General features: G+C 45.1%; 3 protein-coding genes and 1 pseudogene across 3 annotated transcripts; all 4 read right to left on the bottom strand.

The window, feature by feature from the left end:
- Positions 1-1,293: 1,293 nt before the first annotated feature.
- On the bottom strand, positions 1,294-2,639 carry LOC147987896 (uncharacterized). The gene is made up of 2 exons (XM_087540470.1): positions 1,426-2,639; positions 1,294-1,348 (listed from the first exon to the last, which is right to left on the bottom strand). Exons 1-2 carry the CDS (start codon positions 2,637-2,639, stop codon positions 1,294-1,296), a joined length of 1,269 nt encoding a protein of 422 aa, XP_087396596.1.
- Positions 2,640-8,050: 5,411 nt separating this feature from the next.
- On the bottom strand, positions 8,051-9,400 carry LOC125538419 (uncharacterized; annotated as a pseudogene).
- A 4,242-nt stretch (positions 9,401-13,642) lies between these two features.
- On the bottom strand, positions 13,643-20,434 carry LOC147987895 (uncharacterized). Its single transcript, XM_087542538.1, has 4 exons — positions 18,760-20,434; positions 18,310-18,636; positions 17,200-17,334; positions 13,643-14,094 (listed from the first exon to the last, which is right to left on the bottom strand). Exons 1-4 carry the CDS (start codon positions 19,844-19,846, stop codon positions 13,643-13,645), a joined length of 2,001 nt encoding a protein of 666 aa, XP_087398664.1. The 5' UTR covers positions 19,847-20,434.
- A 1,622-nt stretch (positions 20,435-22,056) lies between these two features.
- LOC147987894 (uncharacterized) lies at positions 22,057-24,682 on the bottom strand. Its single transcript, XM_087542537.1, has 2 exons — positions 24,456-24,682; positions 22,057-22,735 (listed from the first exon to the last, which is right to left on the bottom strand). The coding sequence occupies exons 1-2, from the start codon at positions 24,680-24,682 to the stop codon at positions 22,057-22,059; spliced, it is 906 nt and encodes a 301-aa protein (XP_087398663.1).
- Between the last annotated feature and the right edge of the window lie 1,343 nt (positions 24,683-26,025).

Genomic DNA, 26,025 nt, shown 5'->3' with positions numbered 1-26,025 from the left:
TGTACACTAATATAAGACATTTTTGTAGGGAGTAATTAACTGAAATCAAATGTGCCACCGTACATGCAAAGCAGTTTAGTTCTGACTAGTATAAGGATCGGTCGAGTCAGCTAATTGTCTGCTTCCAGCCCTACCACTTTCTTTAGTTTTCCTCCTAGCTAAATAATTAACTAGTTTGATTGAGTCACGCATAGCAGTTGTCTCATTCCAAGTTAACGAAAAAGCAAACGCCAGATGCCCAAATGAGAAGACGAGACGAGATCTCGTGCTGTTGTTGCATGCAAAGCTAGCAAGCTAGCAAATTAAATTGGATGCCTAATCTAAATAAAAGCACAACATTGTCTGCTTATCTTGCATTTAATCCAGTCACTTTCTCTAATTTGATCATTCCAACGTGTGGCTAGCTAGTTTGGTTAGTTCCCTGAAAAATGACATGCACTTTATTTTATTCTTCTCCACAAAATAACAAAAAGGCAACAACGCACACCAGAGAGTAGAAGACGGAAGATGCTTGGATGGCTTGTTGCAAATGTCACGTAATTCGTGTTTCACATGTGCGTCTGACAAGTCTACATCATATCATTCAGATCAGAGCAGGTGGTACTAGCTAGCATTTCAACTTTCAAAGTAAGCTAAGTTGGGAACTTCATACATGCAAGATACTCGCTCAATGATAGGCTTGAGTGGAAGAAAGATGCCAACACTACTAGACTGAGCATCAAGCAAGCTACATGCATCTATCCGGTTGCAGATGGAGCTCGGTACGCGTCCATATGTGTCAGCTAGGCTTACCATTTCGAACCATCAAAACAGCGAGCTATCAAAGCCGCGTGAGACCTAAGCTCTGGGGATTGCAAATTTCTCAAAGGAATGAACACTGCCGTCTATTAATAAGTATTATTAAGTGCTGCCACAGCATTATAGTCCCAGATACACTGGGAAGAAGCCTCTTATTTTGCAGTGTCCAAGAGATGCAAAGTAAACCGGCCGGCCACCATCCACCTCCATGTATATATGGCACAAAAACCATGGCGCTTATAGCAAAATAAGAGAAGTAGAAAAGCACGTGTCAACAATAGAAATTTTTTTTTGAAAAAAACACATGCAGGACAAAGAACAATCTAGCTGGACACTAAATACTCCTTTGCGGAGTACTCTTGTATGGCTGATTAATTGTTGGATCGCCAGCAAAAGCGAGCGAGTAGGGAATGCATGTGGCATGTACTAGGAAAACAAGGTATGAATTGCATATGAAACTTACCCCATAGATGCCACCACTCACAACACATAGGCTCAATCTCCATAGACCGGGCCTATGAAAAGAAGATTATATCTCATGTGTTCATACCTGCAAATTTACGTGGGAAACCAGTTAGTCAGACATACTCTCAATAAGTTAAATATGGGCAAAAATAACTAGCTCACCAGGTAGTATCACAATGGCAGACATTATACATATGGTCAATAAGGCTACAAGTACACTTCATGCCACCATCATGCATTACAAGCCTTGCCGGTGTTGCTGACCAAGTGCCACTATGGAGGTCGTAGTACGTAATATGTTTACCATCGTGGTACATGCCCACAATTGTGTCGCCAACAACAGTAGGCATTGCCTTGAAGCTAACACTCAAGCTCCATCCAAACCTAACCAAAAGAGCATTGCCTTGGATGCTAGTCAGTGGGACAACACTTCCTTGGATAAGATCAGCTACCCTATAAACTAGCATGCGCGAGGAAATCGTGTAATTGGTGTATCCAACTAGTAGGATCTCCGAGTCACATTCTACTAAATGCAGAGGTGGGTAGATCGTGCCTGCCGGGCATGTAGCAATCAGTTTCGGTGGTTGTGAACGTAACCCCGATCCATACTGAGCTGGGTCAATTCTGAGAATTTGTAGCTCGCTGTGACCTGTGGAACACTGTAAAATGTATATGCTTCCCCGGGATGACATTGGCCTTCCTTTTGGTATGAAGCTCCAGCTCGCCAAGACACTCCAATGGTCATCCTTGGTAGTAGCACATACTACGCATGAAAAATCTAAAATTGCAATCATGATCTTGGGGATTCCATCGGCACTCACGCTCAAAGATGCCATCTTGTCAACATGCCAAGCATATCTCCCATGTGGATTTAGATGTGCTCTCAAGCATCTTTTCAGAGACGCGACCGACGGCAGCTCCGCAGCATCGCCGGTGAAAGGGTGGAGGAGAAGGAGAGTATTCCCATGGCCGTGTTGCCCCTGCTGCAGTAGGAGAAGCCCTTCCACGGGGCAGAGAACAAGGTGGTCCATGAGCAGAGGAAGTCGGTGGCGCACGAAGACTCCGGTAGAGAGGTTGAAGAAGCGTTTCTTTCCCGCAGGGTGGAGGCCGTGGCCCTCGGGCAGCAGCATCCACCGGCGGGGATGAAACCGCGGATCAGTGATGCCATGGCCGTGCGGGGAGACCGTGGCGGAACGCCAGTCAGAGCAGACGGCGCGGAACCGGACGTAGTCGAGGAGGTCTCCGGCCAACACCTGCCAGCCCACAAGCCGGGCCAAATCTGCAGGGAGAGAAGCCCACGGGGACTCGTCCTTGAGTCTACCGGCAGCGGAGGAAGCGTTGGCCGGCGGGCGCTCGCAGTTCGCCGCCGATGACATAGTGGTACCGATCATAAAATCAATCTGGATGGACGTCGGCTGCGTGTCCTCTTTCGATTCCTCCGTTTGAGACTCTACCCTCGATGAATTAAACCGATCACAACTCTGACAAAGAAACTACCGGACCAGGCCGGGGCTGTCTTTGCCTTTGGCCCAGCTGATTCAGAAAAGTAAGCCTGCTTACGGACGATATTATTTTCCGTAAAAAAAAAGCAGCTTTGGACGATGTTTTGCTCTCATTTTTCCATTTTCTTGGATAGTTTTTCCCGTGTCCTCTTTGATGGTTGAAGTCTGCTCGAAGCAAGAAAAGATGCAGAGGTATATATTTTGAGTGGGAGATGCAGAGCATAGCAGCAGCTTGCATGCATGCCATCGGCTTCTATCCTGATTTTTCGTTTTTAAAAAACAGTCAATTACATCACCGGTACTTAAACTTCACACGAAAAATCACTTATTGGTAAAATTTGCGTCATACTTTGAACGGGTGCTAGAACTTAGCTGGGGCGTGCATATATGGTGCAAATATACACTAGTAGAAAAAGGGTCTAATGTGAGACACATTAGTGTGGGTTTGAAATTGGCCCGGCACTAAAGGCACCATATGCATTAGTACCGGTTCGTGTTGAGCCTTTAGTACCGGTTCTAAAGGGGTAGTGGCAGGCTGGCGTCAGGCCGGGTCCCTACGAGCCCCTTTAGTACCGGTTTGTAAGGTCTAACCTATAGTACCGGTTCGTGCCACGAACCCACACTAAAGGGGCAATTTTCAAACTAACCCCCCCCCTATCGCCTTTTCAGTTTTGCAAAAAAAACAAAACAAAATTAAAAAAACTTCAAAAATTAAAATCCTTCGAGATGTAGTTATGTTACTACATCTAGTAATTAGGAAAATTTTAAAATATAAATTTGGACATGTTTTGCAAAAAAGTGTAATGAAAACGTAAAACGGCTATAACTTTTGCATACGATGTCGGAAAAAAATGTATAATATATCAAAATGTAGGGAATTAAAATCCACATCCGATTTCTACCGGGGGAACCCCGTTGAAGATTTTTAGAATCCTCAAATTCACAAAGGAAAAAAAGTTATGCTCAAATTTCAGTTTTTTTGAATTTTTGGTCAAACTATGGTCAAACTACTTATTCAATAAATATTAGTGTTACTAAATATTTATTCAATAATATTAGAGTTAATAAATAATTAGTTCAGTTTTTTTGAATTTGGTCAAATCTGGTCAAACTATGGTCAAACTACTTATTCGAGAAATATTAGTGTTACTAAATAATTATTGTATTTTAAAATAACAGTTTCAATCTCAAACAGTGATACTTGTGACTTCGTACTCGAGCTAAACTCTTGAGGGTTAATAGGATTGACAGCTTACTATTGTCAGGAAAACAACAAGTGCTGACTTGGAGACTAGGGGGCTTAGAACTTGGAAGTTAAGCATGCTCAGGCGGGAGTAGTGAGAGGATGGGTGACCGACCGGGAAGTTAGATGATTTGGAATTAGTGGTGTACACTTGACAAGTTATGAGGGGTGATTAGAGGCTAAATCGTCAAATAATTCAAAAAACAAAAATAAAAAAAACAAAAAATTTCAAAAAATTGAAAACAAATTTTCAATTTTTTTTAAAAAATATCCTTTAGTACCGGTTACCAACCGGTACTAAGGGTCGCCCAGACCACGGCGCGGGCTGGTGCCACGTGGTGGGCCTTTAGCACGGGTTCGTGTTGAACCGGCACCAAAGGGGGGTACCTTTAGTGCCCACCCTTTAGTACCGGTTCCTTTGTTCCAAATGTCTATATACAATATACCATTCAATAAAATTTAAAAAGGAAGATATCTGCCTATGTTTCAACTTTCAAATGGAATCAAAGAAAAATTTCAATAAACGTTATATCATGTAAAATATTGTTTCCTTTGTTCCAAACGACATTTATTCGAAGCCAAACATGAAACGTACATGCATGCATGCATGCGGCCGATGTCAGCTCTCAGCTACTCTGTTTTGCACCTACTTGGTATAGTATCGGTAAAGCACAATGGGAGGGAAAAGTATTCCTCAAGTTCTAGTCAACCATGTCGCCATACTTTAGGGAGAGAATGGCCATAGCCCATGAGGCCCTGGAGCATAAGGGTTTTGAAAATCTGAAACAACAAAAGACAATTAATGTAAAAAGTAAACTAACGCTATGACTTGATAGAGCATGCACTCCAAACAAGAGAAAATCTTTGTAATTGACCATGTATATCGACCACCGATCAAAGCTTCCTTGGTAGTCAACCAAATCTGAAGCTCTTAGTATACTTGATATATTTGTGTGCTTAATACTCAATATTGCACTTGTTGCATATGGAATAGATGCAATATGCATCATCCATTACTTCTTTAATAGAATCGAGTACTTTGTTTCCTTTCATCCCTTTTGATTGATGGCTCTTGTTGACACCCGACCCATGGAGTGCAACTAGAATAACACAGAGTCGTCATATATTCCACTCCTCAGTCATATGCATTGCAGAAAAAGCGCCTGATTATTGCGATGATACCTGAAGCACTAGTTGCAACGTCGGTAGGATAACCTATTAATAAGAAGGTTCCCTACTAACTAGTACCTCTGTACACTAATATAAGATATTTTTGCAGTTTAATTTAAACTGCAAAAACATCTTACGTTAGTGTACATAGGTAGATAGTTAACTAAAATCAAATGTGCCACCATACATGCAAAGCAATATAATTCGGACGGGTTGAGTCAGCTAATTGTTAAAGTTCAACCTTGTCTGCTTCGAGCTCAATCAATTTCTTTAGTTTTCCTCCTGGCTAAATAATTAACTAGTTTGATTGAGTTGTGGCCGACCATGCATATGCATTGCAGCTGTCTCATTCCAAGTTAATGGAAAAGCAACGCGCCAGATGCCAAAATGAGAAGACGAGACAAGATCTCGTGCTATTGTGGCATGCAAAGCTGGCAATCTAGCTAATCAAATTCGATGCCTAATCCAAATCAAAGCACAAGATTGTCTGCTTATCTTGCATGAAGCTAGGCCAGTCACTTTCTCTAATTTGATCTTTTGAACTCCCTATGATTTTTCTCCTAATTTGATTGACGTGTGCCTAGCTAGTTTGGTTAGTTCACTGAAACATGCCATGCACTTTTTTTATCGTTCTCCACAGATTAATTAAAAGGCAACAACGCACCAGAGAGACTGGAAGACGGAAGATGCTTGAATGGCTTGTTGCAAATGTCACGTTATACGTGTTTCACATGTGTGTTTTACAAGTCTACATCATAACATGCAGATCAGAGCAGGTGGTACTAGCTAGCATTTCAATTTTCAAGTAAGCTAAGCTGCGAACTTGATACATGCAAGATACTCTCTCTGTGATAATCCTGAGTGGAACAAAGATGCCAAGCTACTTATAAGCCACTCGAGCGACCCGATGCATCAATCAAGCACTAGCTAGGAGTACTAGACTGTGCAAGGTGCGGTGCCATAGCAAGGCAGCTTTGGACTCAACTTAGCTTGCCTAGCTTTGCCCTATAACATAAATTAGCTAGATAGGTAGATCCCTTTGTTGATAGAAGAAAAGAAAAGCAACACGCGTTTACTCACAAAACTGAACTTAACAGTATTATAATTTGTCTCTGTTGCAATCCCTCTATATATTACTCCCTCCGTTCCAAAATACTTGGTGTGGTTTTACTTTAAATTTAAACTAAAATCACGACAAGTATTATGGAATGGAGCGAGTACCATTTGTCCATGCATCATTTTTTTCCATGTACCTGACGGACAGAATTGGGTGGGCGGTGTGTTCTAGTGTACTATATGCCACCACTATATTAAGGACAGAATTGGTGCGGCAAGTACTACATAAACAACCCGATCGACATGTCTGAGCTTAATTCGCATGCGTCTTTTCCTTCTCTGGGGTGGCCGATTGGATGCTGGAAGAGAGAGATATGCAGCTTTGTCTGTTAGACAAGCATCAAGCATGCATGCATGTCACCCTCTAACTACTTGGCCGTCGATCTGTCTGCATGAAAATGACATGCATTGACAATACACGCCAGATAGTATGCATTGCCGGACGAATTGGTTGGTAAGTCTTGCCAATATAACTTTTTTGAAACTCTTGCCAATATAGGTATCAGAAAGCGCTATATGCTACGCATCTATCGGGTGACCGGTGGAGTTTGCTACGTGTCCATCGGTTTCCATCTATAATTCGAACTATCAATCCGCAGCGAGCTGTCAGGGCCACGTGAAAATTAGTTAAGCTCTAGGGATTGCAAATTCCTCAAAGGAAAAAACACTGCCATGTCTATCTAGGGATTATTAAGTGCTGCCGCAACTATCACTGGAGCTCTCAGATAACGCGTCACAAAGTGGCAATTCAACTTCAATTACTCTTCTCATAGGGCATCTTCAACAGTTGTAAGATAGGTGTTGGTAAATTTGCCACCTGGGACATAATGTTGATGTGGCATGTATTAAATATGGAAAGAGAGCAAAATTGTATGTAGATTAACCAACAACCTTTGCACAAGCTACAAGGTGAAATAGAGAGCAATCACATTTATTTTCTCACCATCTATTGGATGGCTTACATACAACCCATTAGAGTAGTTGTATAATAGCTTGTTGGTTGATGACATGGACATTTTACCAATAAAACTAACATACAACTTGTTGGAGATGCTCCTAGTTATGCAAACCATTGCCGTACTAGTTGTATCTATCTGTGCAAGCAGTAATTGATTATATTAATGCAAAAAATTGAAAAAAGATCGGCCACAGGTGCACCAGCGCCACTAAGAATCCTGTGCAGCGCAAACGGAGGCACAATGAACCTTGATGAAAAAAAGAGAATAGGAAAGCGCATGTGAAATAGGACATCTAGTTAGAACTGAAGTATGTACTGCCATATAAGTATAACTCGAGCAATTTACTAGCAGAAGATAAGAGAATCTCTGTCACATCATAATAGTCCTAGCTAATCCGGTATGAAGCCTCTGATTTTGCGGTGTCCAAGAGATGCAACGCAAACCGCCTAGCCGCCATGCACATCCAGATAGACAGACAAGCTATAGTACTCTGAGAAGGATTTTTAGTTCAATTTTGCTAAAGCACATCTAGATGTATCATAAGTATTGCACATCTAAGTCCTATGTCGCTGATCACATATGCGTGATTCCAAACATATATCATGCTTGGAGCAAGAAATAATATTACTTGCAAGTATGAAGGCCGACTAATTATTAGATCAACCAGCAAAAGAGTAAGCCGGGAATACATGTACATTTACTAGAAAGAAATTAAGGAGCGAATTGCATATGGAAACTTACCCCATATATGTCACAACACTTAGGCTCAATCTCCATAGACCGGCCCTATGAAAAGGTTATTCCTCCTCCATCCATGCCTGCGTATATAGGCATGAAATAAATTAGTCAGGTATACTCTCAGTAAGTAAACTAATGGTATAAACAGCTAGCTTACTGGGTAGCAGGACAGTGGCAAACACTGAACATGTGGTCAATGAAGCTACAAGTACACGCCATACCACGACCATGCTTGACAAGCCTAACAGGCGTTTCCGACCAAGTATCACAGTTGAGGTCATAGCACGTAATAAAGTTATCGGATACGGGAGCGCTTAGAATTGTGTTACGAACGATAGCAGGCACCGCCTTGGAACTTACACTCACACTTGTTTTGGAGCCAATCAAGAGAGCATTGCCTTCGATGCTAGTTAGTGGGTCAACTCTTCCTCGAATAAGATCAGCTACTCTGTAAACTAGCCTGTGCGAGGAAAGCGTGTAATTGGTGTATCCAACTAGTAGGATGTCTGAGTCACAATCTACTAAGTGAAATGGTGGGTAGATCTTGTCAGCTGGACATGTAGCAATAATCAATTTTAGTGGCTTCGAACATAACCCTGGTCCTTGCTGAGTAGGGTCAATTTGAAGAATTTGCAACTTGTTGTCGTCTGTGGAACGCTCAAAAATGTAGATCTTTCCTTGAGATGTCATTGGCCACCCGTGTGGGAAGTAGCAGCTGGCCAAGACACTCCATTGCTCGTCCTTGGTAGTAGCACACAGTGCATATGAAAAATCTAGAAGCACAATCACGACCCTGGGGATTCCAGCGGCATTGACGCTCACGGAGGCGATCACATCAGTGTAATTTTCATATGTCCCATGTGGATCCACATGGGCTCTCAAGTTTCTTTTGATAGACGTGACCGACGGCAGCTCCGCGATGTCGCCCGTGAAAGGGTGGAGGAGAAGAAGAGTATTTCCATCGCCGTGTTGCCCTGCAGCAGGAGAAGCCCTTCCACCGGGCAGAAAACCAAGTAGTTGTAGTCCAAGAGAAGAGGAACTCGGTGGCGCACGAAGACTCCAGTAGAAATGTTGAAGAAACGCTTCTTGCCGGCAGGGTGAAGGCCATGGCCCTCAGGCAGCATCATCCACCGCCGGGGATGAAACCGCGGATCAGTGATGCCATGGCCGCGCGGGGACATCGTAGCGGAACGCCAGTGAGAGCAGACGGCGCGGAACCGGACATAGTCGAGCAGGTCTCCAGCCAATACCCGCCAGCCCACATGCCGGGCCAGATCTGCAGGGAGAGACGCCCAGGGGGGCTCGTCGTCGAAGCTACCGGGAGCGTCGGCTTTTGGTCGCTTGCAGTTCGCCGCCGGCGACATGGTTGTATCGATCGCAAATCGATCTTGACCTAAGCAGGGTCCAGCGTGTCAGCCCTCTGGGAATTAAACCGATCGCAACCCTGAACATGCAACAACTATTTACCGGACCAGGCCGGGGCTGTCTCTGGCATTGGCCCATGTGAGCTAGGCCCATATATATAACTAAGAAAAGTAAGTACCCCTAAAAAAAACTAAAAAAAGCAGTCTGCTTCCGAACGTTCTTTCCTAAAAACAAATGTTTTTACGACGTATAGAAAACTGCGAGCTTCACTATTCTCTTAGTTTCTTTTGGATTAAATTTTATGTGTGGGTAATTTCTCTTCGACGCAGAGGTACTCCATCCATTCCTAAATATAAGACCTTTTTAAAAAATTATATGAACTACGTACAGATGTGTAGATGTACTTTAGAGTGCAGATTTTCACTCATTTTACTTCACATGTAGTCTATATTAGAATCTAACACTAGTAGAAAAAGACACATTTGTCCCGGTTCTGGAACCGAGACTAAAGCCCAAAACCTTTAGTCCCGGTTCGTTTATGAACCGGGACAGAAGGTGCTCCACGTTAGCCGCTGCGGAGCGCTCAGACAAGAGGGCCTTTAGTCCCAGTTGGTAATACCAACCGGGATCAAAAAGTATCCACGCGTCAGCAGCTCAGGAGCTGGGGTTTTTGTTTTTTTTAAAGGGGGGTGGTTGGAGGGTTAATTTAGGAGTTTCATATATTATGTTAGCTAGCTAATAGAAGAAGTGACCTCTCTTATCTCCGTGCTTGGTCGACACTAGGTACTATACATATAGAGAGAACCCGACACGCTAGCTAGTAAGCAAATGAAGGAACCATTAAGTACCCCCCATCAGCAATTTTCACGGAAGAGGTTGCAGTTCTCTGAATCCCGTCTGCCATCGTCACTGCGACTAACTCACTGATAAAACTGCTAGAGCTACCCGAGTCCACCAGAATCAGAACTTACTTGGTGTCAATTTTGCCAACAAGAAGCGTTGTATGAGGTGTGGTTTGCCCTGTAGTGAACAACTTCGAAATAGACATAAGCACTTCATCATTGGAGTCACCAGCGTGTTGGTCTTGGAACTGATCACCTGCTTGGAGAAGATCGAGCAACTCCTCCACCATACGGAGTTGGACCGTGGCGGCACACTGGCGGCCTTGGCCCCAGCGTTCCCCATAATTAAAAGAAAACCCTCACGCTCGTCTGTAATTCCGGAGCGCAGCCACACGGTCATCTCCTTCTTGTGCCCGGTCAGGCGGATTGGCCGCCTCGACCCCACGCCTATCTTCAGCAGCGGCTGGAATCGCGGGAGCTGCCGCTCGAGCCGGTGGCACATCCAACACCAGCAAGGGCCTCCCGGCCGCTCGTGGCGGTGGCTCTTCCTGCCGCCGATACTCTCGCCGAGGTAGTGCATCCAAGAGATCCTCTTGCATGGAAGCCAAGGAAAAGACGGAGTCCAAGTCTTTTGGTTGATGTAAAACCACACTGGCATGAATTTCATGCCGCGATCCCTCTAAGAACTGTGTGGTGAAACATATGGGGTCGAAGGAAGGATTGTGTGCTAGCAACTGATGCATAAGCTCTTCGAATTGTAAAATGTAATTGTGGACAGTACTTGTCTGACGGAGAGTACGGAACTGACAGAGGTGAGTATGATATTGTTCCCGGCCAAATTTTCCACACAAGGCTGTGCAAAACTCGTCCCACAACATGGACTTGCTTTGAGCCTCATGTAGTTGCAACCAGCGCGCTGTTGCCTGTGAAGTGCAGGGTGGCTACCCTGACCCACAACTCTTCTTGAACCCCATACACGAAGAAGTACTTTTCACATCGCATTTTCTAGAACCGTGGATTCTCGTCATCGAATGGCGGAAAATCCAACTTGGGTAGCGACCAATTGTGGGGATTGATGTGCAGTGTGCGAGGATCGAACTCTACGAGATGCGATGATGGGGAATCGGTCAAGGAAGTTCCCTTGACCGGAGGTGGCACATGGGTGGTAACCACACCATATGCCGGCCCTCCGATGTGGTCGATCGCCCTGCAGCCTCTCGGCTTGTGGTGTTTGGGGACGTCGTGGTTCATAGTCGACTCCCGCTGCACCACCGCGTCGCCCTCCGGGATCGGATCCGGAGGCGGCACCAGCACGGGGTGGAGGGCGATGCGCCCCACCTGCGTGCGCAGGTCATCCACCTGCTTCTGGATGTTGGTGACAGCGGGACGCCAAAGCTCCAGGGAGGTCTGGATCACCTCCAGCCTCGCCTTGTTGGCGATGCGCCCGTTGTTGACGGCTTTGGTAAGAGCTGTGATCTGCACCTCCATCACCGCTGCCTGCATTGTCTGATATCGGGGCTTGGGGTAGGCGGTCTCCAGGCCGAGGGATCGCTGGACCTCTAATACCAGATGTAACGTGCCTAGTCGCGGTGGATCTAGAAGGAGGAGGGAGTAGGTAGGAGGAGGAAGAAGGGGATCGATAGATAAGAGGAGTTCCAGGAGATCAGCTCCGGTTCCGGTCATAATACATTTGTCATAACCCACACCACACCACTCACTAGCCTATAAGGAGCCGCCTGACCATGCTAACAGGTCTGGGCCAATCACCGTCTCGCATCTCGTCATCGCTTGCCAAGCTGTCCTCTTCAGTGGTCGTCATGGCTGACCGTGGGGTCAGCCTGCTCCTGGGGCCTGCCGGTCAGGTGTTGGGGTGGTGCAGTCCTAACATACGTCTACCGGCAGCATAGGAAGCGTGGGCGTGAGGGCGTTGGCAGTTGGCCGTCGATGACATCGATGGTTGTAGCGGTCGATCGCAAAAGGAAATCGATCTAGACCTCGGCGGCGTGTCCTCTTTCGATTCTTGTGTTTGAGACTCTGCCCTCAAGAATTAAATCGATAAATCGCAACAACGATTCGCCAGAGCAGGCATGGGTTGTCCTGCATTTGGCCTGTCTGAACTTCATCAAAAGAAAAACAAAAGTAGAGTAAGAAGGAGCGGCCCGAATGGAGTCGGTTGATGCAAATGAATCAACGCGCGCGCCTAAACGAGAACAAATCGCCAGGTTTCCTCGGTCGCTGGTCCACAAGTTTCGCATCCTTTCCTTCCTTCCTTTCTCATGCAGCATGGTCGGCTGTGCGTGCCCTCTCGTCACCACCTTCACACCTCGTCTTCGTAGAGCTGCAGGCTCATTCGGCCGTTGCTCGCCGCTCAGTGCGCCGCCATTCCTGGAGGTCAATCCTGTTTCTTCCACGCCCGTCAATTCCAATTCCAACACAAGGAGCAAAAACCAAAGTCAGACTCCATCTTTTCTCTCTCTCTCTCTCTCCACCTTCCTCCTCCTTCCCTACCCTACCGTAAGTCCGTACCACTACACGTGGCCATAAATTGGTGGACTCAGGCGACCGACCTCGTCTCCTTCCTCTCTGGTAGGTCAAGAGCCGCCGCCGACACCTCAGGCGATATATGGACAGCAATTGCAACATCATGGTTAAAAGACGGTTTCTTACCACGTCCACAACAAGAGGACCTCCAATGGCCGGAGCTTCGGAGGCTCTAGCTCTGGCTATGCATCTCCATCTCGTTAGTGCCACTACTGCACAAAATCACAAATGTCCCATCTTTTCGCGGCTTGACCAGTGCTTCTCCTTCTCCTTGCTCCCAAATCCCAAGTCCCAAGTCTCAAGTCGCACACGCACCCACACGCAGATGGATGACGCTTCCTGGTATATATAGAGGCATGGTGGAGAGAATGAGGAGTCCGCGGTGTCGCGGATAGGTGAGGTTCCGCAATCCTGGATGGTTGTTGGGCATCCCTAGCTAGGGTGTGTTTAATCGCTTATATATGATGATGTTGATGATCCGTTTTGTTTTCAATAAAAAGGAAATTATTAGGTGGCACGTGTTTCTAATAGCTTTTGCAGCGTCAAGAATGTTTTATCGACTTCAAGTTCCTTTTTTTTAGCAAACTTTCCAAGCCAGACAAGCTATCTATTATGGTTTCTTTGAGGATGTCAAAAAAAAATACAAGCTCAAATGTTCTAGAGTTTCTCGTTTTTATGTTTCTAATGTTCAAGTATCTCTGTTTTTAACAAACTTTCTCTTGAAAATCAAGCAAGATTTGAGAGAATAGTTTTAGGGATTGGAAGAACCATGGAGAGGATTTGGGGAAATTTCTGGACCATTCTCCTCGGTCCCTCTCTCTGTATACATCTATAGTATGTGTACATTTTACATTTTAGTCCCTAAGGAACTAGGTAAATATAGTCATACACCAACACTCCCCCTCAAGATGGGGCAAATACATCATACAAACCCATCTTGCTACAAAACATGGAGAATGTTTTTTCAGGGAGTCCTTTTGTAAGGACATCTGCTACCTGACTAGCTGAGGTTACATACGGTAGGCAAACTATCCCTCTATCAAGCTTCTCCTTAATAAAATGACGATCAATTTCTATGTGCTTGGTTCGATCATGCTGAACAGGGTTATTTGCAATGTCAATGGCAGCTTTGTTGTCACAGTACAACATCAGAGGCTTGCACCTGTACAGCCGCAGCTCTGCTAGGAGGATATGTATCCATAGTAACTCACATATGCCGTGAGCCATAGATCTAAACTCAGCCTCTGCAGTAGATCGAGCCACTACACCTTGCTTTTTACTTCGCCAAGAAACTAGGTTTCCTCCTACAAATGCACAATAACCAGATGTTGAGCGTCGGTCATCTAGGGAACCAGCCCAATCAGCGTCAGTATAGCACTCAACTTGTAAGTCTCCTTGTCTGGTATATAAAAGGCCTCTTCCTGGGCACCCTTTAAGATACCTTAGGATCCTGTTTACAGCTTCCATATGAGCTGATTTTGGGTCATGCATATACTGGCTAACTACACTCATAGCAAAAGCAATATCTGGACGGGTATGAGATAAATATATTAACCTTCCAACAAGTCTCTGATAGCGCTCTCGATCCACGGGTGTACCTGCATCACTACTTAAATGATGATTTTGCTCAATAGGTGTAGCTGCAGGTCGGCAACCAAGCATACCTGTTTCCTTGAGCAAATCCAAGATATATTTCCGTTGTGAGAGAAAAATGCCCTTTGACCGCCGTGAGACCTCTATACCAAGAAAATGTCTCAGTTTTCCCAAGTCCTTCACTTCAAATTCCTGTGCAAGATGATGCTTCAGATTTGCAACTTCAGTGGAATCATCTCCGGTAATCACAATGTCATCGACATACACTATCAGTATTGCAACCTTGCTATTACTATGCTTGTAGAATAGTGTATGGTCAGAATTGCTTTGAACATAGCCCCTTTTCAGCATGGATTGTCTGAACCGGTCAAACCAAGCTCGTGGTGACTGCTTTAAGCCGTATAGAGAACGATGTAGGCGCAACACCTTTCCACCGGTTTGACTGGACTCAAACCCAGGAGGTATATGCATGTATACTTCTTCTTGGAGATCACCATGAAGGAAAGCATTCTTCACATCCATCTGGTAAATATCCCAATCAAGGTTTACAGCACATGACATAAGTGTCTGTAGGATCGAAAGTATGTCTAGAGGGGGGTGATTAGACTACTTGACCAAATAAAAACTTAACCTTTTCCCAATTTTAGTTCTTGGCAGATTTTAGCTATTTTAGGACAAGTCAAGCAATCATCACATCACTCAAGCAAGCATGCAAAGAGTTTATGGGCAGCGGAAAGTAAAGCATGCAACTTGCGAGAATGTAAAGGGAAGGGTTTGGAGAATTCAAACGCTATTGGAGACACGGATGTTTTTCCCGTGGTTTGGATAGGTGGTGCTATCCTACATCCACGTTGATGGAGACTTCAACCCACGAAGGGTAACGGTTGCGCGAGTCCATACAGGGCTCCACCCAAGGGCAACAGTTGCGCGAGTCCACACAGGGCTCCACCCACGAAGGGTCAACGAAGAAGCAACCACCCACAAAGGGTCCACGAAGAAGCAACTTTGTCTATCCCACCATGGCCATCGCCCACGAAGGACTTGCCTCACTAGCGGTAGATCTTCACGAAGTAGGCGATCTCCTTGCCCTTACAAACTCCTTGGTTCAACTCCACAATCTTGTCGGAGGCTCCCAAGTGACACCTAGCCAATCTAGGAGACACCACTCTCCAAGAAGTAACAAATGGTGTGTAGGTAATGAACTCCTTGCTCTTGTGCTTCAAATGATAGTCTCCCCAACACTCAACTCTCTCTCATAGGATTTGGATTTGGTGGAAAGAAGATTTGAGTGGAAAGCAACTTGGGAAGGCTAGAGATCAAGATTCATATGGTAGGAATGGAATGTCTTGGTCTCAACACATGAGTAGGTGGTTCTTTCTCAGAACATATGAGTTGGAATGGTGTGTGTGTTCTGATGGCTCTCTCATCGAATGAGAAGGAGGTGGAGGGGTATATATAGCCTCCACACAAAATCCAACCGTTACACACAATTTACCAATCTCGGTGGGACCGAATCAGAAAACTCGGTCTGACCGAAATAGTAAACCTAGTGACCGTTAGGAATTTCGGTGGGGCTGACATGCAACTCGGTAGGACCGATTCGGTTAGGGTTTGGGCATAACGTAATCTCGGTGAGACCGATTACACAAACTCGGTGAGACCGAATTTGGTAATTAGCTAACCAGAGAGTTGGTCAGGCAAACTCGGTGGGACCGATTTGCTCTTTCGGTGAGACCGAGTGGAACTCGGTGAGACCGAAAAGTTACAAAGGGGAAACACTGAGTTTACATTGCAATCTCGGTGGGACCGATTCGCTCTTTCGGTAAGACCGAAAAGTTACGAAAGGGAACCAGAGATTTTGCAACCCCATCTCGGTGAGACCGAGATCCTTATCGGTAGAACCGAATTGCTAGGGTTTGGCAGTGGCTAATGACAAGTGAAACTCGGTGGCGCCGGATAGGAAGAATCGGTAGGACCGAGTTTGGCTTAGGGTTTAGGTCATATGTGGATATGGGAAAGTAGTTGAGGGTTTTGGAGCATATCACTAAGCACATGAAGCAAGAGGCTCATTAAGCAACACCTCATCCCTCCTTAATAGTATTGGCTTTTCCTAAAGACTCAATGTGATCTTGGATCACTAAAATATAAAATGAAGAGTCTTAAGCTTTTGAGCTTGAGCCAATCCTTTGTCCTTAGCATTTTGAGGGTTCCACTTTCACATCCATGCCATGCCATGCCAATCATTGAGCTTTCCTGAAATAATTATCTTGGAATAGTATTAGCTCAATGAGCTATATGTTGTTATGAATTACCAAAACCACCTAGGGATAGTTGCACTTTCAGTGTCCTTACCGAATTCATCTTTGCCACCGGTGCAAAGGTCTCTTCATAGTCGATTCCATATGTTTGTGTGTAGCCCTTCGCCACAAGAAGGGCTTTATACCTCTCCACCTTTCCCTCGGGGGTCTGCTTAATAGTGAAAACCCACTTACAACCTACAGGTTGCTTACCTGGCGGTAGATCCACGAGCTCCCAAGTCTCATTCTTCTCGAAGGCTTTCATCTCATCAAACATTGCTTCCTTCCATTTTGGATCCTCTATAGCTATTTTCCAATTAGATGGTATGGACACAGAGTCTAAAGAGGCAATAAAGCTTTTGAAGGGTGGATTACAATATTCATAGGAAATGAAATTGGCAATATCATGTTTATAATCTTTGAGGTCTCCTGGAATGTTTCGATTTCTAGTAGGTTTTCGCAAAGCAATCAGTAGATTATTTTCAGGAGCAAGGGTAGATAATTGATTCTCACTCTGCCCCGCGGTGCTAATAGGAGTGGCGGAACTACATGGGTTAGTGTTAGTACCTGGGTCCTCATGCATGTGAAGCTCACCGTCTTGTGAAGGAAATGAAGAATTTTCTATTGCATTTTCTGTGTCTCCATGACCAGAACCATTATTGCACCCATCATTATTTGTCTCCTCCCCCTGATTTTGAGCATTATCTAGAATGGGTAAACCACTTGAAGTGGAAACAAGAATGGGGCTTAATGGAGAGTCTACATTACTACTCTCCCCTTCTTGTTGCACTTCACGTGGGGATAATGCAATGCCAGTGTCACATGTTGAGCCATAATATGGTTCATGCTCACGGAACGTCACATCCATGCTCACAAAAAAACGGTGCTCTGAAGGGCACCAACATCTATAACCCTTTTGAGAGGGGGAATAACCCATGAAAACACATTTGAGAGCACGGGGATCTAATTTTCCAACAGAGTTCCTATAATCATGCACAAAGCACACACACCCAAAGACCTTTCGAGGAACTACAAAGTCATTAGAATTCAAGAGACACTCAGCGGGAGTCTTGTGACCAAGAACCCGAAGAGGCATATGGTTTATCAAATATGCTGTGGTTTTTATTGCTTCCCCCCAAAGAAATTTAGGCACATTCATTGTAAACATAAGTGAGCGTGCAACCTCAAGAAAATGTCTATTTTTACGCTCCGCAACACCATTTTGTTCCGGAGTATCAACACAGGTAGTTTGATGTTCAATGCCATTTGAGGCAAGGAACTGTCCAAACTCGTTGTTGATATATTCAGTACCATTGTCTGAACGCAAGGTTTTAATAGTTGCCCCATGTTGATTTTTAATGAGAGCACATAAATCCTTAAAAACCAAGAACACATCACTCTTATGCTTCAAGAGATAAAGCCAAGTGTAACGACTAAAGCAATCAATAAAAGTCACAAACCATCGGTGCCCAAAAATGGAACGAACCTCACAGGGTCCCCAAACATCCGAGTGAATCATTTCAAATGGTTTGGCACTTCTTAAACCTATACTAGGATAGGAACCCCTTGTATGTTTAGCTAACTCACAAGCATCACATACAAGGAGCTCCTTGGGACACAACTTGAAAAGAGAGGGGTAAATACGTAATAATGCAGCAAAAGATAGATGGCCAAGCCTGCGATGATGGAGTAGCAGTTCTTGGCTAGAAGACAAGCATGATGCAAAAGCAACTTCATCACTTCCTTCATCAAGATAGTGGAGTCCATCATGCACGGTCCCAGTCCCCAACAGTCTCCCTGTCGCTAGCTCCTGAAAAGCACAACAGGTAGGATCAAACCAACCTCTACAGTTAAGGGATTTAGTAATAGAGCTAACAGATAAGAGGTTGATTGGAAATTTAGGAACATGTAGAACCGGAGATAAGGACAATGTCTTAGTGCACCTAACGGATCCATGTCCTACAATAGGTGCCATGGATCCATCAGCTACACGTACCTTGTCCTTACCTGAACAAGGTGTGTAAGAAGTGAACAAATTTGAGGCTCCTATCATGTGGTTAGTAGCTCCTGTATCAATAACCCAAGGGTTTGATTGTGTTGTAGAAGTGTGGGTCTGGTGAGGTTTCATACCTTGGTGTGAATTGATATAGAAACTAGATTCAGCTTTAGAGGAATCCTGGGAAGTAGACGAGCCTTCTGAGAGTCTAAGCTTGGAAGTAAAATCCTCAAGAGCTCGCACATCGACCACTGGTAGCTCCCCCTTGGATGTAGTGAGGTTAGCTTGTTTTTTGTTTGCTCCATGAACTCCCCCTGGCCGAGACTTTCCTTTTTCCCACCAAGTTGGAAAGCCATGCAGCTCAAAGCATGCATCCTTTATGTGTCCAGTCCTTTTACAATGGTTGCAGAAAAGTTTGTTTTTATCTGATTTGCCAACAAACTTTGGGGCACGTTGAGCTTGCATGGATAAGGCTGCACGAGCATCTGTATACTTTAGGCCATTCTCAGGCTGAGCCAACCGAGTCTCCTCCTCTATCACACTTGAGATAACATCATCAAGACTAAGCCACTCAGTTTTTGAGAATATAAGTTGGCGTCGAAGGTCAAATTCCTCATTTAAGCCATCAAGAAAGAGCTTGCTCACAAATGGCTCAAACCAGGTATGATGAATAGCCAAGTCTTGTTTGTCAACGGGCTCAAAGGGATGATAATAATGCAGTTCTCTGTACAGTCTTTTGGTCTCACCAGCATACTCTGTCACAGACTTTGCGCCTTGCTTCAGGTTTGTCAATTCATGCATAATACGATTACCTTGCATTTTATTGGATCTCCCTGCAAACTGCTTCTCCAAAGCTGCCCGTACTTCAGATACAGTAGTCATAGTCTCAACTTGTTCTCGAATTGGTGGTTCCATGCTTCCTAATAACCAGACCAACACTCTGTCATTAACCTGTTTTACACTAGTGTCACTTAGCTGTTTTCCTTCATCAGCACTAAGCAAGTCATCATAACCATGAGAACTCAGGATTAACTGGGCATGTCGTGCCCAGCTGATGTAATTGCCCGGTCCAGCCAGCTTTACTGGATTAGGCTCAAGTGCATATTTGATTCCTTCAGGAACCACTCTGAGTTGTTGCTGCTGCTCAAACATTTTGCTGAAAATTTCACATAGCTTATCCACACTAGAATCCCCTGCTTTATCCTTGCTTGGATCTGCCATAGTTCACCACGACAAAACAAACACCCAGTCACACAGGACTTGTTTTTAGCACTCCACCAGCAACACACTCGTACACAATGGCAAGTAGATGTATTAGTATGAGTTGCTCTCAGATGCACACACGCAGCACAAGCAGAATATTTTAATCCGGCCACCAAGCAAAGATAAGCTTGACTTGACGAGCTCACAGTCAGTCAGTACTAATCGCAATAATCCAAAGGGAATCACATGTGCTATTATCACCTTCTCATACAGATGGTCAGATGCAGAGGAGGCAGTGGCCGTATATTGGCGGATGACAGCAAGAAGCTCGCCTGCAGATTAACAAATCTGTATACCGGCGGCAGTGCGGCTAGATGCGGCAAGACATCACTAGCTTCTCGTTTCCTTATCAACTAACACAGGGGCGACTTGATGATTCAAAGCTTACCGCCTAGCCGCCGTAGTCAAGCTGGCGAATCTGGACGGCAACACAGCACCGCCAACCTCAAATCACAGAAGAAACGCAGTGGATTTCAACCTGCTCCGATGCCATCTTGAAAATCAAGCAAGATTTGAGAGAATAGTTTTAGGGATTGGAAGAACCATGGAGAGGATTTGGGGAAATTTCTCGACCATTCTCCTCGGTCCCTCTCTCTGTATACATCTATAGTATGTGTACATTTTACATTTTAGTCCCTAAGGAACTAGGTAAATATAGTCATACACCAACACTTTCCAAGTTGGTCTAGCTCTCTACATATTGTGGTTTTTCTTCATGGATGTCAAAAGGATAAGCTCAGTTGTTCTATAGTTTGTTGTTTCTAATGTTCAAGCCTTCTTTGATGTAGAAGATGGGCATGGACTGTCTCTTTTCCCGTGTATTTCACAAGAATTGCAAGAAGCAAGCATATGTTGGCTTAGCATTTACAAGCAAATGGATCTGGTAGACATATTCATCCATCCATAGTCATGGATGGATAGTCACTAAAATCTCTAGCCTAGTTAGAACTTAGAAGGAGTGTCTTCTGTGATTCTATTACTGCTTTTGGACTGTAGCGTGTGAGAGAATCGGAACTGCAAAGATAGGGGAGAGAAGAAGGGAGGATGTGGTGCAAAATAGTTTACACAGAATCAGATGAGATGAAACATGAATGAACCAATCAATAAATTTCAGGCACAAAAGTTTTTGAGATAAATGAGCTACAAGTTTTCAGTTGTAGCCAGCTTTTTTACTAACTAGGAATGCATGTAGTATGGAGGACATGCCCAAGTAATTAACTACCCCTTGATAGTGTCAAAAAAAAGTTTTACATTTCGAGACAGAGGATGTAGCAGAATTGAAGGACGCCATTAGCCTCTGATCTGGCGGTGTCCAAGATGCAAAGCAAATCGGCCGCCATGCACATCCATGTATGGTGCAAAAACCATGGCGCCTAGCAAAACACACAAGTAGAAAAGAACATGTCAAATGGCTAGGTAATCATCCATAACAACTAAACTGGCCATATAATCAGAAATAACAATAAAAGAGCAAAAATACATGCACAACAAAGAACAATCTAGACATGTCAAATAGCTACTCTCTCTGTCCCACAATATAAGATCGTTCTACCAGTGAGCACTACCATGAGGCTGGCCAGAGCGAGCGTGTGCAAGAAGCGATGGGCACACTGGCTCCAAGCTTTAGCCTTCCTAAATTTGATCAAATTTACAAAACAAACATCTACATGTATCATACCAAAAAAATGTATTCAAAATATTATAGTTTTTTCTGCATAAAGGTGGTCAAACCTTGATTTTTGAAAACCAGTTTTCATGAATGCCTATGCTGCCAATAAAATATACATACATACTTCATAAGAGAAATAGTAGACCGACTATTTATTGGATCACAAGCGCAATATAGAATTAAAAAACGGACATAGTTACATGTAGAAACTTACCCATGTCCCACCTAGGTCAAATCCCCATCGATCAATCCAACGAAAGAACTTCCCAACTGGGTGCAAACCTGCATAGGAAGAAGGTTAGTTAAGTAATCTATACTACTAAGTAAGTTAATGATAATGATAACGAAAGCTAGCTCACCACATAATAGCACAGTGGCATAAACCATAGATATTTTGAACAGGGCTAAAAGCACAGGTCACGCCACCACCATGACATGCTGGTACCGATGAATGTGTGCCACTACTGAGATGGTAGTGCCTATTATATTTAATACCAGATTAGTACCTCATCAGAATTATGTCACCAGCAATAGCAGGCATCGCCTTGGAACTAACACTCAGAGTCTTTTCGATGTCCATCAAAATAGCATTGCCTCCGATGCTTGTCAGAGGGATTACCCTCCCTAGAATAAGATCATCTACTCTGTAAACTACCATGCCCTCGGAAGCACGACCGACTAGGAGAATCTCTGAGTCACATTCTACCAAGTCAAAAGGTGCGTAGATATTCCATGCCGGACACGTGGCAATCAACTTTAGTGGCGCCAGACATAACCCAGACAGATATTTAGATGCGTCTATCTGGAGAATTTGTACACCGTCCTCGACTGTGGGACGATACAACATGTATATCTTTCCTTGGAATGACATTGGCGTCCGTTCTAGGGGGAAGCTCCAGCTGGCTAATACTCTCCATTGCTCGTCCTTGGTGGTAGCACATATCATGCATGAAAGTTTCTGAAACGCGATCATTACCATGGGAATTCCATCGGCACTGACACTCAAGGCGGCAATCACGCCAGATGAATAATCATATGTCACATCCGAAACCAGATGATGGGCTACCAAGCTTCTTTCGAGAGACGTGAGAGGTGGGAGATCCGCAACATCACCGGTGAACGGGTGAAGTACACGAACAATGTTTCCATGGTCGTGTTGCCCCTCAGCAAGAGGAGGCCTTCAACCATGCAGAGAACGTTGTGGCCTACATGAGGAATTCTAGGGAAAACCAAAACTGCGGTTGAGAGGTTGAAGAAATATATCTCGTCATCACGAAGCATTATCTTCCAACGATGCGGGTGAAACTGCGGATCGGCGATGCCGCGGCCGCGAGGGAAGATAGTGGCGGAACGCCAGCACGAGCAGACGGCACAGAAGCGGACGTAGTTGAGCATGTATATAGACGTAGTTTAGAGTGTCGATTTACTCATTTTGCACGAACCGTTCCAGAAACATAAAAGAAGCGCGAGTGACAACATTCTGTCACGTACGTAAACTAGCTAGGAAAACAACAGGCCTGCCTTCCTGCCAATAAAAAAGGAAAATGAAACAGAAAACTGGGGGCACCAACACTGGCGGAGCCTAGCGCATCTCGGGGGCCATGGTCCCCCAAATTGTGCACATTTGTGAAGATTTTTTTTCAGAGAAAGCACAAATTAGAAAAAGTATTGTGTTTTGCCCTCTACAAAATTCAGATATGGAGTTTTGCCAACCCCCGAATGACATTGGCCTCCATTCTAGGGGGAAGCTCCAGCTGGCTAATACGCTTCATTGCTCGTCCTTTGATGGTAGCACATAACACGCATGAAAGTTTCTGAAACATGATCATTACCGTGGGGATTCCATCGGCACTGACACTCAAGGCGGCAATCACGCCAGATGAACAATCATATGTCACATCCGGAACCAGATGATGGGCTACCAAGTTTCTTTTGAGAGACATGAGAGGTGGGAGATCCGCAACAACACCGGTGAAAGGGTGGAGTACACGAACAATGTTTCCATGATTGTGTTTCCCCTCAGCAAGAGGAGGCCTTCAACCATGCAGAGAACGTTGTGGCCTACATGAGGAATTCTACGGCAAACCAAAACTGCGGTTGAGAGGTTGAAGAAATATATCTTGTCATCCCGAAGCATTATCGTCTAACGGCGCGAGTGAAACTGCGGATCAACGATGCCGCGGCCGCGCGGGGAGACCGTGGCGGAACGCCAGCACGAGCAGACGGCACGGAAGCGGACGTAGTCGAGCATGTATATAGACGTAGTTTAGAGTGTAGATTTATTCATTTTGCGCGAACCGTTCCAGAAACATAAAAGAAGCGTGAGTGACAACATTCTTTCACGTACGTAAACTAGCTAGGAAAACAACAGGCCGGCCTTCCCGTCAATAAAAAAGGAAAACGAAACAAAAAACTGGGGGCACCAACATTGGCGGAGCTTAGCGCATCTCGGGGGCCATGGCCCCCCCCCCCCCCCCCCCCCCCCCCAAATTGTGCACATTTGTGAAGGCTTTTTTCCAGAGAAAGCACAGACTAGAAAAGGTATTGTGTTTTGCCCTCTACAAAATTCAGATATGGAGTTTTGCCAACCCCCGAATGACATTGGCCTCCGTTCTAGGGGAAGCTCTAGCTGGCTAATACGCTCCATTGCTTGTCCTTGGTGGTAGCACATATCATGCATGAAAGTTTCTGAAACGCGATCATTATCGTGGGTATTCCATCCGCACTGACACTCAAGGCAGCAATCACACCAGATGAACAATCATATGTCACATCCGGAACCAGATGATGGGCTATCAAGCTTCTTTTGAGAGATGTGAGAGGTGGGAGATCCGCAACATCAGCGGTGAAAGGGTGGAGTACACGAACAATGTTTCTATGGTTGTGTTTCCCCTCAGCAAAAGGAGGCCTTCAACCATGCAGAGAACGTTGTGGCCTACATGAGGAATTCTAGGGCAAACCAAAACTCCGGTTGAGAGGTTGAAGAAATATATCTCGTCATCACGAAGCATTATCGTCCAACGGCGCGGATGAAACTGCGGATCGACAATGCCGCGGCCGCGAGGGGAGACCGTGGCAGAACGCCAGCACGAGCAGACGGCACGGAAGTGGATGTAGTCGAGCATGTATATAGACGTAGTTTAGAGTGTAGATTTACTCATTTTGCACAAACCGTTCCAGAAACATAAAAGAAGCGCGAGTGACAACATTCTGTCACGTACGTAAATTAGCTAGGAAAACAACAGGCCTGCCTTCCCGTAAATAAAAAAGGAAAACGATACAGAAAACTGGGGGCACCAACACTGGCGGAGCTTAACGCATCTCGGGGGCCATGGCCCCCCAAATTGTGCACATTTGTCAAGATTTTTTTCCAGAGAAAGCACATATTAGAAAAAGTATTGTGTTTTGCTCTCTACAAAATTCAGATATGGAGTTTTGCCAACCCCCGAATGACATTGGCCTTCGTTCTAGGTGGAAGCTGTTGGGGAACGTAGTAATTTCAAAAAAAATTCCTACGCACACGCAAGATCATGGTGATGCATAGCAAAGAGAGGGGAGAGTGTTGTCGACCTACCCTCGTAGACCGTTCGCGGAAGCGTTATACCAACGCGGTTGATGTAGTCGTACGTCTTCACGTCCGACCGATCCAAGTACCGAAAGCACGGCACCTCCAAGTTCTGCACATGTTCGGCTCAGTGACGTCCTCGCCTTCTCGATCCAGCAAGAGGGGCGAAGTAGTAGATGAGTTCCGGCAGCACGACGGCGTGGTGACGGTGTTGGTGAAGAACAATCTCCGCAGGGCTTCGCCTAAGCACTACGAAAACTATGACGGAGGATAAATTAGAGGAGACGGGGTTGCCGGCACACGGCTTGGTGTTTCTTGATGTCTCTTTGGTGCTAGCCCTGCCCCTCTATTTATATGTTGAGCCCTGGGGTCGAAACTTGGAGTAAAATCCTCCACAAAGTCGATTTCACCCGAAAGGCAAGAGTCCTTCTCGGACTCCAAGGCCAGACGCCAGGGACCCTGGCGTCTGGCCCCTGGACTCCGCAAAACTTCCTTTTGCGCTTTCCAAAAACCTTGTGGGCTTTCCCCTTTGGCCCAAATAAAGTGTTCTCGTACCCAAACATTTCGGGAAACATCCGGAACCCCTTCCGGTGATTTCCGGAACCCTTCCGGTGACCAAACACTATTATCCCATATATCAAAATTTGTCTCCGGACCATTCCGGAGTTCCTCGTCATGTCCCTGATCTCATCCCGGACTCCGAACAACATTCGGTCACCAACATACATAACTCACATAGTACTATATCGTCAACGAACGTTAAGCGTGCGGACCCTACGGGTTCGAGAACTATGTAGACATGACCGAGACATCTCTCCGGTCAATAACCAATAGCGGGACCTGGATGCCCATATTGGCTCCTACATATTCTACGAAGATCTTTATCGGTCAGACCGCATAACA

This window comes from Triticum urartu, chromosome 2A (assembly GCF_056163025.1).
Source record: "Triticum urartu cultivar PI428250 chromosome 2A, HENAU_Tu73, whole genome shotgun sequence".
Classification (NCBI taxonomy): Eukaryota; Viridiplantae; Streptophyta; class Magnoliopsida; order Poales; family Poaceae; genus Triticum; species Triticum urartu.
This window is presented reverse-complemented; position numbering and strand designations above follow the sequence as displayed.